Genomic DNA, 17,558 nt, shown 5'->3' on the forward strand with positions numbered 1-17,558 from the left:
ACTGGAAGGGTGTTTGGGAACAGGGTCACCAGACTGGAGGGGTGTTTGGGAACGGGGTCACCAGAGACTGGAGGGGTGTTTGGGAACGGGGTCACCAGACTGGAAGGGTGTTTGGGAACAGGGTCACCAGACTGGAGGGGTGTTTGGGAACGGGGTCACCAGAGACTGGAAGAGTGTTTGGGAACGGGGTCACCAGAGACTGGAGGGGTGTTTGGGAACGGGGTCACCAGACTGGAGGGGTGTTTGGGAACAGGGTCACCAGAGACTGGAGGGGTGTTTGGGAACAGGGTCACCAGACTGGATGGGTGTTTGGGAACAGGGTCACCAGACTGGAGGGGTGTTTGGGAACGGGGTCACCAGAGACTGGAGGGGTGTTTGGGAACGGGGTCACCAGAGACTGGAGGGGTGTTTGGGAACGGGGTCACCAGACTGGAGGAGTGTTTGGGAACGGGGTCACCAGACTGGAGGAGTGTTTGGGAACGGGGTCACCAGAGACTGGAGGGTTGTTTGGGAACGGGGTCACCAGAGACTGGAAGAGTGTTTGGGAACGGGGTCACCAGACTGGAGGAGTGTTTGGGAACGGGGTCACCAGAGACTGGAGGGGTGTTTGGGAACGGGGTCACCAGAGACTGGAGGGGTGTTTGGGAACGGGGTCACCAGACTGGAAGAGTGTTTGGGAACAGGATCACCAGAGACTGGAGGGGTGTTTGGGAACGGGGTCACCAGACTGGAAGAGTGTTTGGGAACGGGGTCACCAGACTGGAAGGGTGTTTGGGAACGGGGTCACCAGAGACAGGAAGAGTGTTTGGGAACGGGGTCACCAGACTGGAAGGGTGTTTGGGAACGGGGTCACCAGAGACTAGAAGAGTGTTTGGGAACGGGGTCACCAGACTGGAAGAGTGTTTGGGAACGGGGTCACCAGACTGGAAGGGTGTTTGGGAACGGGGTCACCAGAGACTGGAAGAGTGTTTGGGAACGGGTTCACCAGACTGGAAGGGTGTTTGGGAACGGGGTCACCAGAGACTGGAAGAGTGTTTGGGAACGGGGTCACCAGACTGGAGGGGTGTTTGGGAACGGGGTCACCAGTGACTGGAAGAGTGTTTGGGAACGGGGTCACCAGACTGGAAGGGTGTTTGGGAACGGGGTCAGCAGAGACTGGAAGAGTGTTTGGGAACGGGGTCACCAGACTGGAAGAGTGTTTGGGAACGGGGTCACCAGACTGGAAGGGTGTTTGGGAACGGGGTCACCAGACTGAAGGGGTGTTTGGGAACGGGGTCACCAGACTGGAGGAGTGTTTGGGAACGGGGTCACCAGACTGGAAGGGTGTTTGGGAACGGGGTCACCAGAGACTGGAAGAGTGTTTGGGAACGGGGTCACCAGACTGGAAGAGTGTTAGGGAACGGGGTCACCAGTGACTGGAGGGGTGTTTGGGAACGGGGTCACCAGACTGGAAGAGTGTTTGGGACTGGGGTCACCAGTGACTGGAGGGGTGTTTGGGAACAGGGTCACCAACTGGAAGAGTGTTTGGGAACGGGGTCACCAGACTGGAAGAGAGTTTGGGAACGGGGTCACCAGAGACTGGAGGGTTGTTTGGGAACGGGGTCACCAGAGACTGGAGGGGTGTTTGGGAACGGGGTCACCAGTGACTGGAAGAGTGTTTGGGAACGGGGTCACCAGACTGGAAGGGTGTTTGGGAACGGGGTCACCAGACTGGAGGGGTGTTTGGGAACGGGGTCACCAGAGACTGGAGGAGTGTTTGGGAACGGGGTCACCAGAGACTGGAGGGGTGTTTGGGATCGGGGTCACCAGAGACTGGAAGGGTGTTTGGGAACAGGGTCACCAGAGACTGGAGGGGTGTTTGGGACTGGGGTCACCAGACTGGAAGGGTGTTTGGGAACGGGGTCACCAGAGACTGGAGGGGTGTTTGGGAACGGGGTCACCAGAGACTGGAAGAGTGTTTGGGAACGGGGTCACCAGAGACTGGAAGAGTGTTTGGGAACGGGGTCACCAGAGACTGGAGGGGTGTTTAGGAACAGGGTCACCAGAGACTGGAAGGGTGTTTGGGAACGGGGTCACCAGACTGGAGGAGTGTTTGGGAACTGGGTCACCAGACTGGAAGAGTGTTTGGGAACGGGGTCACCAGACTGGAGGAGTGTTTGGGAACGGGGTCACCAGAGACTGGAGGGGTGTTTGGGAACGGGGTCACCAGACTGGAAGAGTGTTTTGGAACAGGGTCACCAGAGACTGGAGGGGTGTTTGGGAACAGGGTCACCAGACTGGAAGAGTGTTTGGGAACGGGGTCACCAGACTGGAAGGGTGTTTGGGAACAGGGTCACCAGACTGGAGGAGTGTTAGGGAACGGGGTCACCAGACTGTAAGGGTGATTGGGAACGGGGTCACCAGAGACTGGAAGAGTGTTTGGGAACGGGGTCACCAGACTGTAAGGGTGTTTGGGAACGGGGTCACCAGAGACTGGAAGAGTGTTTGGGAACAGTGTCACCAGACTGGAGGGGTGTTTGGGAACGGGGTCACCAGACTGGAAGGGTGTTTGGGAACAGGGTCACCAGACTGGAGGGGTGTTTGGGAACGGGGTCACCAGAGACTGGAGGGGTGTTTGGGAACGGGGTCACCAGACTGGAAGGGTGTTTGGGAACAGGGTCACCAGACTGGAGGGGTGTTTGGGAACGGGGTCACCAGAGACTGGAGGGGTGTTTGGGAACGGGGTCACCAGACTGGAAGGGTGTTTGGGAACAGGGTCACCAGACTGGAGGGGTGTTTGGGAACGGGGTCACCAGAGACTGGAAGAGTGTTTGGGAACGGGGTCACCAGAGACTGGAGGGGTGTTTGGGAACGGGGTCACCAGACTGGAGGGGTGTTTGGGAACAGGGTCACCAGAGACTGGAGGGGTGTTTGGGAACAGGGTCACCAGACTGGATGGGTGTTTGGGAACAGGGTCACCAGACTGGAGGGGTGTTTGGGAACGGGGTCACCAGAGACTGGAGGGGTGTTTGGGAACGGGGTCACCAGAGACTGGAGGGGTGTTTGGGAACGGGGTCACCAGACTGGAGGAGTGTTTGGGAACGGGGTCACCAGACTGGAGGAGTGTTTGGGAACGGGGTCACCAGAGACTGGAGGGTTGTTTGGGAACGGGGTCACCAGAGACTGGAAGAGTGTTTGGGAACGGGGTCACCAGAGACTGGAGGGGTGTTTGGGAACGGGGTCACCAGACTGGAAGAGTGTTTGGGAACGGGGTCACCAGACTGGAAGAGTGTTTGGGAACCGGGTCACCAGAGACTGGAGGGGTGTTTGGGAACGGGGTCACCAGACTGGAAGAGTGTTTGGGAACGGGGTCACCAGAGACTGGAGGGGTGTTTGGGAACGGGGTCACCAGACTGGAAGAGTGTTTGGGAACGGGGTCACCAGAGACTGGAGGGGTGTTTGGGAACGGGGTCACCAGAGACTGGAAGAGTGTTTGGGAACGGGGTCACCAGAGACTGGAAGAGTGTTTGGGAACGGGGTCACCAGAGACTGGAGGGGTGTTTGGGAATGGGGTCACCAGACTGGAAGAGTGTTTGGGAACGGGGTCACCAGACTGGAAGAGTGTTTGGGAACAGGGTCACCAGAGACTGGAGGGGTGTTTGGGACTGGGGTCACCAGACTGGAAGAGTGTTTGGGACTGGGGTCACCAGACTGGAAGAGTGTTTGGGAACGGGGTCACCAGACTGGAGGAGTGTTTGGGAACGGGGTCACCAGACTGGAAGAGTGTTTGGGAACGGGGTCACCAGAGACTGGAGGGGTGTTTGGGAACAGGGTCACCAGACTGGAAGGGTGTTTGGGAACGGGGTCACCAGACTGGAAGAGTGTTTGGGCACGGGGTCTCCAGACTGGAAGAGTGTTAGGGAACGGGGTCTCCAGTGACTGGAGGGGTGTTTGGGAATGGGGTCACCAGACTGGAAGAGTGTTTGGGACTGGGGTCACCAGACTGGAAGAGTGTTTGGGACTGGGGTCACCAGTGACTGGAGGGGTGTTTGGGAACAGGGTCACCAGACTGTAAGAGTGTTTGGGAACGGGGTCACCAGACTGGAAGAGTGTTTGGGAACGGGGTCACCAGACTGGAAGGGTGTTTGGGAACGGGGTCACCAGACTGAAGGGGTGTTTGGGAACGGGGTCACCAGACTGGAGGAGTGTTTGGGAACGGGGTCACCAGACTGGAAGGGTGTTTGGGAACGGGGTCACCAGAGACTGGAAGAGTGTTTGGGAACGGGGTCACCAGACTGGAAGAGTGTTAGGGAACGGGGTCACCAGTGACTGGAGGGGTGTTTGGGAACGGGGTCACCAGACTGGAAGAGTGTTTGGGACTGGGGTCACCAGTGACTGGAGGGGTGTTTGGGAACAGGGTCACCAACTGGAAGAGTGTTTGGGAACGGGGTCACCAGACTGGAAGAGAGTTTGGGAACGGGGTCACCAGAGACTGGAGGGTTGTTTGGGAACGGGGTCACCAGAGACTGGAGGGGTGTTTGGGAACGGGGTCACCAGTGACTGGAAGAGTGTTTGGGAACGGGGTCACCAGACTGGAAGGGTGTTTGGGAACGGGGTCACCAGACTGGAGGGGTGTTTGGGAACGGGGTCACCAGAGACTGGAGGAGTGTTTGGGAACGGGGTCACCAGAGACTGGAGGGGTGTTTGGGATCGGGTCACCAGAGACTGGAAGGGTGTTTGGGAACAGGGTCACCAGAGACTGGAGGGGTGTTTGGGACTGGGGTCACCAGACTGGAAGGGTGTTTGGGAACGGGGTCACCAGAGACTGGAGGGGTGTTTGGGAACGGGGTCACCAGAGACTGGAAGAGTGTTTGGGAACGGGGTCACCAGAGACTGGAAGAGTGTTTGGGAACGGGGTCACCAGAGACTGGAGGGGTGTTTAGGAACAGGGTCACCAGAGACTGGAAGGGTGTTTGGGAACGGGGTCACCAGACTGGAGGAGTGTTTGGGAACTGGGTCACCAGACTGGAAGAGTGTTTGGGAACGGGGTCACCAGACTGGAGGAGTGTTTGGGAACGGGGTCACCAGAGACTGGAGGGGTGTTTGGGAACGGGGTCACCAGACTGGAAGAGTGTTTTGGAACAGGGTCACCAGAGACTGGAGGGGTGTTTGGGAACAGGGTCACCAGACTGGAAGAGTGTTTGGGAACGGGGTCACCAGACTGGAAGGGTGTTTGGGAACAGGGTCACCAGACTGGAGGAGTGTTAGGGAACGGGGTCACCAGACTGTAAGGGTGATTGGGAACGGGGTCACCAGAGACTGGAAGAGTGTTTGGGAACGGGGTCACCAGACTGTAAGGGTGTTTGGGAACGGGGTCACCAGAGACTGGAAGAGTGTTTGGGAACAGTGTCACCAGACTGGAGGGGTGTTTGGGAACGGGGTCACCAGACTGGAAGGGTGTTTGGGAACAGGGTCACCAGACTGGAGGGGTGTTTGGGAACGGGGTCACCAGAGACTGGAGGGGTGTTTGGGAACGGGGTCACCAGACTGGAAGGGTGTTTGGGAACAGGGTCACCAGACTGGAGGGGTGTTTGGGAACGGGGTCACCAGAGACTGGAGGGGTGTTTGGGAACGGGGTCACCAGACTGGAAGGGTGTTTGGGAACAGGGTCACCAGACTGGAGGGGTGTTTGGGAACGGGGTCACCAGAGACTGGAAGAGTGTTTGGGAACGGGGTCACCAGAGACTGGAGGGTTGTTTGGGAACGGGGTCACCAGAGACTGGAAGAGTGTTTGGGAACGGGGTCACCAGAGACTGGAGGGGTGTTTGGGAACGGGGTCACCAGACTGGAAGAGTGTTTGGGAACGGGGTCACCAGACTGGAGGAGTGTTTGGGAACGGGGTCACCAGAGACTGGAGGGTTGTTTGGGAACGGGGTCACCAGAGACTGGAAGAGTGTTTGGGAACGGGGTCACCAGAGACTGGAGGGGTGTTTGGGAACGGGGTCACCAGACTGGAAGAGTGTTTGGGAACGGGGTCACCAGACTGGAAGAGTGTTTGGGAACCGGGTCACCAGAGACTGGAGGGGTGTTTGGGAACGGGGTCACCAGACTGGAAGAGTGTTTGGGAACAGGGTCACCAGAGACTGGAGGGGTGTTTGGGAACGGGGTCACCAGACTGGAAGAGTGTTTGGGAACGGGGTCACCAGAGACTGGAGGGGTGTTTGGGAACGGGGTCACCAGAGACTGGAAGAGTGTTTGGGAACGGGGTCACCAGAGACTGGAAGAGTGTTTGGGAACGGGGTCACCAGAGACTGGAGGGGTGTTTGGGAACGGGGTCACCAGACTGGAAGAGTGTTTGGGAACGGGGTCACCAGACTGGAAGAGTGTTTGGGAACAGGGTCACCAGAGACTGGAGGGGTGTTTGGGACTGGGGTCACCAGACTGGAAGAGTGTTTGGGACTGGGGTCACCAGACTGGAAGAGTGTTTGGGAACGGGGTCACCAGACTGGAGGAGTGTTTGGGAACGGGGTCACCAGACTGGAAGAGTGTTTGGGAACGGGGTCACCATAGACTGGAGGGGTGTTTGGGAACAGGGTCACCAGACTGGAAGGGTGTTTGGGAACGGGGTCACCAGACTGGAAGAGTGTTTGGGCACGGGGTCTCCAGACTGGAAGAGTGTTAGGGAACGGGGTCTCCAGTGACTGGAGGGGTGTTTGGGAATGGGGTCACCAGACTGGAAGAGTGTTTGGGACTGGGGTCACCAGACTGGAAGAGTGTTTGGGACTGGGGTCACCAGTGACTGGAGGGGTGTTTGGGAACAGGGTCACCAGACTGTAAGAGTGTTTGGGAACGGGGTCACCAGACTGGAAGAGTGTTTGGGAACGGGGTCACCAGACTGGAAGTGTGTTTGGGAACAGGGACCAAGCAAGTTGGAAGATGTCCAGTTCACCAATGAACTTTTGACTCAGTATGAATTGTCTTACTGCATCTTCTAAAGTCAGTGAACTGAAAATATTGAGATATTAATAGCAGTAAAGTCTTCTGGTCCTGCAGTAAAATTCAGATAAGTGTACTGCCCAGGGTTTGACAAGGCTGCATATATAAAAAACATGCAGAATATTGGTTTACTTAGTTAAGGAATAATTTACTTGCTTTTGGGGCTTCTATTATGAAGGATTGTTTGATGGGGCAAATTTGAGCAGGTTAAAAAAAATTTTTAGAACTTAGGAGATGATTTTAATAAAAGGTAAATTCTAAGGTGATACCGTGAAGACGTTTGACAAATGTTAGATGATCAGGAGTTGTGATTACTTCCCAGAGAAATGCTGTGGCTGAAACACTGAACATCTCCACTGCTGAGGTCGATCTTCAATCTGTAGGAGAGTCAGGGTTTTATGGGAGCAACCGAGAAAGTGAAGTTGAGGTCTGATCAGGTCCGTTGTGGCACTGACTGTCTGGGCAGACTCACGGGACCAGATCGTAGGGCATCCTGCTCCAGGTTCACAAAGTGCCATCCAAGTCTGAGCTACAGTGAGAAGACCAGCATCTCACTTGTTCATCATAGCTGAGCACACAGAGGATGCAAACAGGGAATGGAGGAAGGCATCTCTCATGTAGATGTCAGAATGAGTGGGACACCGACGACATTGGGAGCCGCTGTGCCCTGGTTTAGGATGCCATTCTGTCAAGCAAAGCAATGGAGTGGCCTGGTTCAATCTGCACCGCCAAATCTACCAGGCCAATTTCATTTGGACCTATAAAGCACATTAGGCCTCTCAAGGTGTTAGCGAGCAGCCTGATGTCCGGATTCCATTGGGGAAATGATGGCTAACGGTGGGCAGAGCGGGTGGTTACATGTCATTCCCTTGCTATGAGTACCAGATCAGTGCTCCTTTCTAAGCTGACTCTCTTTTGCAGAGACCAATACGACGGACATCCCCAACAAACTTTACCAAATCATCCAGGATCTGGAGCGGGCTCACCGAAACTTTGACCAGTGGGAGACATCAATGAACAAGAATATGTCTGTCGAACTGCTCACGTAATTTTATCAAAGCCGGAGGTGTACTTGCGGTCGATCTGACGAATGTTTCCAGTTACATGAGATACATTTATTACTACATTGCAGTTGTATTTCAATCTCCTTCCACTAATACCTGGCCCAGACTTTCGAATCCGTTTTGAATTATGCAAAACATAGTCCTTGGCAAAAAAAAATGTAAATGTGTACTTTCTGTAATTAATCTATTTGAATTGTTTGTAAATGTATTTACATCTCATTTCATATTGACAGAGATCCTAATACTGCAGCTTTGACCAATCTCTGCCCTTAACCCAATGGTACATCTGGTTTCCTGACTATTGGTTGACCTTCTAGCTGCACTGTACAGAATGGCAGGTTGCTTCTAATTGAAGAATCTTGGCGCCAGACCGTTGTCAGCATGGATACTGGATTTTCTGTAATCGGCATAAAGAGGCCACCCAGCTAACACCAGGTACATTCTTCCAGTAGAACTGTGGCCGCACATGTTGGAATGAGGCACCATCCAGCTACAAGCATTACGAAATTCCAGACCGACCATCCGTTTAGGTGGCTCTTATTTTCCTCTGCAAAAGGACAGTTATTTAATTGTTGTGTCTTGTTAATACAATAAAGCCCATTCATTGCCAGGATTGAGGGAGTTCCTGTTAACCGAACCTTCCTGCCCCTGAGGTCTTGCATCCCGGCTCCTCAGCTCCCGTAGACCAGGGAGAAGAACACAATCCTAACTTGACGGCCCCTCAATTCTTGCTTGGTTTGTTAGTGTATCTGCCTCGCAAGAACTCTAATATCACCGCACGTCGTTTACAGTGGCCGTTCCAGAAGGTGGTTGACCACCACCCTTAGGTCAGTTAGGAATGGAAATAAGTGCTCGACCAAATCCACCAGAGATGATAAAACTAAATGGAAATTCTATGCAATGGCATATTCCCAACCCTGGATCTAACTTTGAAACAGAAAGCTTCCACTGGGTTCCTCTGCAGCAAGAAAAACTTGGTAAATAATTTCTAATTCTCTTATATGAGTCCACAATACACCTAATGACCATTTTCTAAATACCATCTGAAAGCCACAGCAGTTGGCTTTCACTAATATCGGTAACGGAGTTGGTAACCTGTTCAAGGGAGAGAGAAGATGGAACACAGAAGAGTACAGCACAGCAACAGGCCATTCAGCCCACAGTGTTGTGCTGTACCAGCTAAAAAGCAAATCAAAAACACCCAAACACTAATCCCTCCTACCTGCACGATGTCCACATCCCTCCATCTTCCTCATATTCATGTGCCCATCCAAATATCTCCTAACAGCCTCTGATGTATTTACCTCCACCACCATACTAGGCAGAGTTTTCCAGGCATCCGTGACACAAAACTTACCCCTCACGTCCCCCTTGAACCTACCTCCTTTCACCTTCAAAGCATGCCCGCTGGTATTAGACACTTCTACCCCTTCAGAATTTTATAAACCTCGGTGAGATCTCCCATCAGCCTCTGCCACTCCAGAGAAAACAACCCATGTTTATCCAGCCTCTCTTGATCCAAACCAGGCAGCACCCTCTCAACACCCTTCCTATAGTGGGGCTTCCAGAACTGTACGCAATACCCCAGATTGGCCTCACCAGAGTTGTAGAAAGTTGCAAAGAGATATTTTGTGGTTAGCTGTGATATTGCCCAGAGTGAGTCTGACAGGGAGTCCATTATGTGGCCAGTGGTCTGACCTGGGTAGGCCCAGTCACAATTTGGGCTATTCCTCACACCTCACTTGAGGAGCTGATAGTTACATCTTCCCTGGCCTGTAGTCATGTGACCAAGCTTTGACCAGACCTTCCTTGAAGGTTAAAGCTTGATATTTCACCAAGTTACATCTGACTTTTTGTTTGTAGCCAATTAGAAGGTGAGCCCCTGAGAACAGAAGCTGTCATTAGTTTGCAAGTTTTGGAGGGTTCACCAAGAATTTCAGATGGCTGAGTAACCCAAAACCCTTTGTCCTTTGGGGACATTTTATTGGCTGTCAGTTGATGAGGTTCTTTGAGGATGATTCTTTCCTTCCAGTCATCAAGAGGTTTAGTGGAGGTTAGCTCAAGAAGTCACTTAAGCCATGCTACGACTTGGTGCTTCGGAGACTATTCCGTGGGTTCGGAGATACATCTCCCATCTGTGTGTAAGATGTCCTTCCTCTTTCCAGGAGCCAATCACTTGAGTGGGATCCGGAAACAGAGGAACAATTTGTTGGAGAGAAGTGGTTGTAACTTGTGTGGGGAAAGGACTCCCTCCAGTGGTGATCTGTGTGTATTTCCCATATCCACAAACTCGGTGTGATTTGGCTTTGGGAGTTTGTGAATGTTGTTCAAGACCAACATGAGTGAGACTTGGCGATGTTGCAGGTTCAGGGTAAAGAGCTGCCCTCTTCAAGAGCAGAGTGGTGGGTCGTCCTTACTGTTGTGAGTGGTCTTCCTTACTCTCTGATTCCAGGTTGTGCTGGAAATAAAGTCTTTACACGCAGTGCCCCAGACGTTGACTGCCAAAGTTACTGGTATAGGCACTGAAAATATAGACATGGGGCATTTGGTTGGTTTGTAGTGGCCTGTTTGCCTATGGAATAAAGACAGCATCATTTTATATCCCTTGTGATTTTGGTGAGGCTCTCCTTGGTGTTCTGGTTGGATGGAGCAATCTGTGAAGGGGCTGTTTATGACTACAATACTGTCAGCATAGGATGGACTTTCTGTTTTGAGCTGTTGTATTCCAACTACTGTTCTTTTTGTGTTGCCTTGTTATCTTTGAGTGAATCCATTTACCAGCGGGCCTGTTAATGCTGGGCTGGGAGGCACAAGATCCTGGGGTCTATTGCCTTCCTGGCATCACTTCCACGTTTCAGTGTATCATAGAAACAGCACTCTGATGTTGGGAATTTTAAATTAAAAACCAAGGTTTGGGAACACTTTGGAAACAGGTCAGGTAGCATCTGCGGAGAGGGATTGAGAAATAGTGTGTCTCACCCAACAGTTCTGATTTCACTGAACAGTTGCTCATCATCCTGTCGAAGAAATTTGTAATGAGACATCTGGGGACAACATTTGTCTCATACTCCCACCTCTGAGCAATATTCAGATTCGATGTTCTGCTCAGAGAAAAAACTGAGCACCTTTGCATTCCTAGACGTTTAAAACCAGCTCATAATGTGTACAAATTCCCCAAGATATATCTTGAAAGTGGAGGTTGATAGAGGCTGGAATGTTGAAGAAGAAAAATATTCCAGTGAGATGTTCCACTTTAAGCAGATTTGAAATAAGTCCTGGGATTCTTCCAGACCTAGAGATGTACCTACAAGGAGTCTGTTTTATTTAATTGTGTCTGTACTCCTACCAGGCCTCTTGGTTCTCACTGGCACTTTAATTAAATGGCATATCTGCTCACCTGACTTACTGACCATGGTGTAATGAATGATTCACTTTCTGTGAACATTTGTGAGATATTGTTCTAGATGCATGTAAATTTACCTTTTATAATCTGTTTAAGACAATAAAAAGTAACTTGTTGATTGTATTATTTCGTCTGAGTTTTCATTTACTTTGTTCCCCACCCCTATTCTGGCTGTGAGTCTACTGCTGGGCATGGACTTTATCCACAGAAGAAACCCATACATTAAAATTCAAAACTAAAAAGGACTCCAGTCACGTTTATTGATGCAAACACGAGGAAATCTGAAGATGCTGGAAATTCAAGCAACACACACAAAATGCTGGTGGAACGCAGCAGGCCAGGCAGCATCTATAGGGAGTAGCACTGTCGATGTTTCGGGCCAAGACCCTTCTCGAAGGCCCGAAACGTCAACAGTGCTTCTCCCTATAGATTCTGCCTGGCCTGCTGCGTTCCACCATGTTTATTGACCGTTTTTTTGTTGTTGGTTGCAATGATTCTGCCTGCTACTTTCAGTGCTGGCTTTAGTCATCCTCCAGCCCTTTTCCAGGGTGGGATACAGTGAACAGTGATGATAAAGAGGATCCCTGTCTTCTTTTCTGTCCTCTCCCACATCACTAGTTCTTCACCACATCACAGCCCCACAGTTCGACCTTTCACCCCCTCTGCCCCTTCTCATCCTACCCTTGGAACCACCTCCTCACCAGATACTCCTCTCACCACAATCATTCTCCATTGGTACTTGTACACATGAAGGAACTCACTGGGTGTGTGCAAGTATAAATAGCTAACCTTTGGATCTAACACGAATCCTTTCTGTCTATTCCAGCAACAATAAGCTACTTCCTCTGATTCAGACTCACCCTGCCTGACTGCCTCCGACAATGCGTGAAATTTGGCAGCAGGAGGAAGGAGGCCAGATTCTGGACTCTGATGCCACTGCCATCTCCTCCCCTCCCCTTTTGGAGCTCCAGAGAGCCATTTCACTCTTCTGTGTCCACCAGTACTCCTCCCCAGGCTACACTTCCCCTTCAGCTTCCTCCCCACTCTTTCCCAAAGCAAATTGGGCAACAAGGTTGAAGACCATCCCTAAGGTGCAGGTAGGCTTCCAGTTCCCATCTTACGTAGAAGAGCAACAAGCCCTTTTGACCATGAGGTCGATGCTGACTGCCAAGATCCCACCTTACACTGATCCCCACATTCTTAGCAACATAGAAACATTGAAAACCTACAGCCCAATACAGGCCCTTCGGCCCACAAAGTCATGCCGAACACGTCCCTACCTTAGAAATTACTAGGATCACCCATAGCCCGCTATTTTTCTAAACTCCATGACCCTATCCAAAAGTCTCTTAAAAGACCCTATCATATCCGCCTCCACCACCATTGCCTGCAGCCCCATTCCACGCACTCACCACTCTCTGATTAAAAAACTTACCCTGACGTCTCCTCTGTACCTAATCCCAAGCACCTTAAACCTGTGTCTTCTTGTGGCAACCATTTCAACCCTGGGAAAAAGCCTCTGACTATCCACATGATCAATGCCTCTCATCATCTTGTACACCTCTATCAGCTCACCTCTCAACCTCCGTCACTCCAAGGAGAAAAGGCCGAGTTCACTCAACCTATTCTCATAAGACTGCTCCCCAATCCAGGCAACATCCTTGTAAATCTCCTCTGCACCCTTTCTATGGCTTCCACATCCTTCCTGTAGTGAGGCAACCAGAACTGAGCACAGTACTCCAAGTGGGGTCTGACCAGGGTCCTATATAGCTGCAATATTACCTCTCGGCTCCTAAAATCAATTCCACGATTAATGAAGGCCAATACACCATATACCTTCTTAACCACAGAGTCAACCTGCACAGCTGCTTTGAATGTCCTATGGACTCGGACCCCAAGATCCCTCTGATCCTCCACACTGCCAAGAGTCTTACCATTAATACTATATTCTCCCATCATATTTGACCTAACAAAATGAATCACTTCACACTTATTTGGGTTGAACTCCATCTGCCACTTCTCAGCCTAGTTTTGCATCCTATCAGTGTCCCGCTGTAACCTCTGACAGCCACTCCACACTATCCACAACACCTCCAACCTTTGTGTCATCAGCAAACTTCCCATCTAGGTCCACTTCCTCATCTAGGTCTTTTATAAAAATCACGAAGAGTAAGGGTCCCAGAACAGATCCCTGAGACACACCACTGGTCACCGACCTCCATACAGAATATGACCTGTCTACAACTACTCTATGCCTTCTGTGGGCAAGCCAGTTCTGGATCCATAAAGCAACGTCCCCTTGGATCCTGTGCCTCCTTATTTTCTCAATAAGCCTTGCATGGGGTACCTTATCAAATGCCTTGCTGAAATCCATGTACACTACATCTACTGCTCTTCCTTCATCAATGTGTTTAGTCACATCATTAAAAAATTTAAGCAGGCTTATAAGGCACTACCTGCCCTTTACAAAGACATGCTGATTATTCCTAATCATATTATACCTCTCCAAATGTTCATAAATCCTGCCTCTCAGGATCTTCTCAATCAACTTTCCAACCACTGAAGTAAGACTCACTGGTCTATAATTTCCTGGGCTATCTCTACTCCCTTTCTTGAATAAAGGAACAACATCCGCAACCCTCCAACCCTCTGGAACCTCTCCCATCCCCATTGATGATTCAAAGATCATCGCCAGAGGCTCAGCAATCTCCTCCCTCGCCTCCCACAGTAGCCTGGGGTACATCTCATCCGGTCCCAGCGACTTATCCAACTTGATGCTTTCCAAAAGCTCCAACACATCCTCTTTCTTAATATCTACATGCTCAATCTTTTCAGTCTGCTGCAAGTCATCACTACAATCACTAAGATCCTTTTCCATAGTGAATACTGAAGTATTCATTAAGTGCCTCTGCTATGTCCTCCAGTTCCATACACACTTTCCAACTGTCACATTTGACAGGTCCTATTCTTTCACGTCTTATCCTCATGCTCTTCACATACTTGTAGAATGTCTTGGGTTTTCCTTAATCCTGCCCGCCAAGGCCTTCTCATGAACCCTTCTGACTCTCCTAATTTCCTTTTTAAGCTCTTTCATTATATTCATCTTATATTCATCTAGACCACTAACATTACCTAGCTCTCTGAACCTTTTGTAAGTTTTTCTTTTCTTATTGACTAGATTTATTACAGCCTTTGTACACCACAGTTCCTGTACCCTACCATAACTTCCCTGTCTCATTGGAACGTACACACAAATATCCCCTGAACATTTGCCACATTTCTTCCATGCTTTTCTCTGAGAACATCCTTTCCCAATTTAAGCTTCCAATTTCCTGCCTGAGAGCCAACTGCCTCTTCCCAGTCTCTTCAATTCGGTTCCCATCCCCAACAATTCTAGTTTAAAGTCTCCCCAGTGGCCTTAGCAAACCTCCCCACCAGGATATTGGTCCCCCTGGGATTCAGGTGCAACCCGTCCTTTTTGTACAGGTCACACCTGCTCCAAAAGAGGTCCCAATGATCCAAAAGTCTGAATCCCTGCCCCCTGCTCCAATCCCTCAGCCACGCATTTATCCTCCACCTCATTCTATTTCTATACTCACTGTCACGAGATTAACTACCTTTGAGGTCCTGCTTCTCAACTTCTTTCCTAACTCCCTTTAGTCTTTTTTCAGGACCTCTTCCCTTTTCCTGCCTATGTCGTTGGCACCAATATGTACCACGACCTCTGGCTGTTCTCCCTCCCACTGCAGGATATTGTGAATGTGATCAGAAACACCCCCGACCCTGGCACCTGGGAGGCAAACTACCATCAGAGTTTCTCTCCTGCATCCACAGAATCGCCTGTCTGACCCCCCCTAACTATTGAGTCCCCTATCACTGCTGCCTTCCTCTTCCTTTCCCTACCCTTCTGAGCCACAGGGCCGGACTCTGTGCCAGAGGCACGGCCACTGTTGCTCCCCCCAGATTCTCTTCAACTTCGCCAAGATTCTACCTCTGTCTTCACCCGAGGGGCAACTCACAGTGGCCAACTGACTTACCAGCCTGCATAGACGGGACATGGAAGAAATCTGTGTCATGAGTAGGGGATGATAACCAGGAATCAAGTGAGGTTTAAATAAACTTCTGGAGATACTTAGCAGGTCAGGCAGCATCTGTAGAAGTAAGTAGGTAGCTGTCATTTCCTGTAGAAACCCCGGGTGTGAATAAGCCAGGGAGACCGTTGAAGGAGTGAGGTAGTCCATTTTAATAAACAAAACAGACAAGCTGTGCACTTTTCAAATTGAATTCAATTGACTTTATTACTTACATCCTTCATATACATGAAAAGTAAAAATCTTTGTTACTTCTCCGTCTACATTGCAACAATTGGATAATAATAATATTCAAATGCTCTTTTGCCATTGAGAGCCAACGTGTGGGTGCCGCACGTGGCAGAAGGAACTCAATGGGTCAGGCATCATCTGTGGAGGGAAATGGGCGTTTCTGGTCAGGACCCTTCATCTGGACTGAAAGATAGAGGTGAGTTGCCTCGTATAAATGGATGGAGGGAAGGGGAGGAGCAAGAGGTGTGGGTGATGGGTGGATCCAGGGGAGATGAGGGTGACAGGCAGATGGGGGAGGGAAGGGTGGGAGTTCTGCCAGAAGCTTGGATGTGAAAGGTAGACATGACAGAGGGCTGAAGCTGATGGAAACTGACAGGAGAATGCATTAATATTTCATTTTCAAGTCATTTATTGTTGTTTAACTATATACCCATACCCCACCAAAGGAGACATTTTTTCTCCAGACCAGGGACAATACACATGTATTACACACAATAACCGGAGAGCAAGAATTTAATCTACAAATGAATTATGCATAGATTAACAAAGTAAAGTGCATGAATTAAATGTTGTTGTGTACAATAGAAATTATTCAGTGACACTTCGAATGCGGTGCAGTCGGGAGTTCAGAAGCCTAATGGCCTGAGGGAAGAAGCTGTTTCCTATCCTGACCGTTCTTGTTCTTATGCATCGGAGTCTCCTGCCTGATGGTAGAAGGTCAAAGAGGATGCTGGATGGTTGGGTTGGTTCTTTGATCATACTAAGGGCCCCTGATGAATGAATGTCCCCGATGGATGGTTAGGAGGCCCCTATGATCCTCTCGGCCGTTCTCACAGTCCTCTGTAGGGACTTATGGGCTGGTAGTCTACTGCTCCCATTCCAGATGAAGATGCAACTTGTCAGGATGCTCTGAATGGTACTCCTGCAAAATTCAGTTAAGGTGGGGTGGGGGTGGGTGGTAGCCCTGCTTACTTCAGTCTCCTTACGAAGTGCTGCTGTACTTTCTTGTCCAGGGAGGTGATATGAAGGGACCAAGTGAGGTCATCGAGGTCATCCATGATGTGAACTCCCAGGAACTTGGTGCACTTAACTCTCTCTATGGAGGCGCAGAGGGGGATGGTTCATCTGCACCTTCCTGAAGTCCACAAAGATTCCCTTGCTCTTCTCCACGTTCAGGCTTAGGTTATTGTTGTCACACCAGTCCTCCAGCTGCTCCACTTCCTCTCTGCACTCCAGCTCACCATCGTTGTTGATGAGGCCAACCGCTGCTGCGTCATCTGCAAACTTGACGGTATGTCTGAGCTGAATCCTGTGACACGGGCATGCATCAAGAGTGCGAACAGCAGCAGCTTGAGCCATCAGCCCTGGGGAGCGCCAGCATAATGGGACTAGAGACACACGGACTGACAGTGAACTTTCTGATCAGAAGTCCAGGATCCAACTTCAGAGGGCGGTTTTGAGACCCAGTGGGAACAGTATCCCACCGGTTTCTGGTGTATGATAGTGTTAAACATGATGCTGTCTATGAACAGCGGTCTGATGTTAATGCCACCAAATGATAGTCATTTAGGCAGGTTACCACTGCCTTCTTTGCAAATGGAATGATGGTCACAGCACTGCTATGGAAGAAATAAACAGAGTTAACGCCTGTTAACCTTTCAGAACATTGTCTGTGTTTTCATTCCAGATTTCCAGCATTTGGAGGTTTTCCTCTGCTTGAAGGTGATGCTTGTTGTCAGCGGTGACCAGGCAAGTGACCTGTATTCCCCACACGGCGGCGCGCTCCCCGCGCTG

General features: G+C 50.5%; 1 protein-coding gene across 2 annotated transcripts in view; it reads left to right on the forward strand.

The window, feature by feature from the left end:
- Positions 1-11,565, forward strand: part of rasa4 (RAS p21 protein activator 4) — a 317,606-nt gene extending 306,041 nt beyond the window's left edge. For both annotated transcript variants that reach the window (XM_059973035.1, XM_059973036.1), the window contains one exon: positions 7,897-11,565. In XM_059973035.1, coding sequence (XP_059829018.1) covers positions 7,897-8,024 — 128 coding nt within the window. In that variant the 3' untranslated portion in view covers positions 8,025-11,565. The remainder of the gene's footprint in view (positions 1-7,896) is intronic.
- Positions 11,566-17,558: the final 5,993 nt, after the last annotated feature.

Source organism: Hypanus sabinus, chromosome 6 (assembly GCF_030144855.1).
Source record: "Hypanus sabinus isolate sHypSab1 chromosome 6, sHypSab1.hap1, whole genome shotgun sequence".
In the NCBI taxonomy this organism is placed as follows: domain Eukaryota; kingdom Metazoa; phylum Chordata; class Chondrichthyes; order Myliobatiformes; family Dasyatidae; genus Hypanus; species Hypanus sabinus.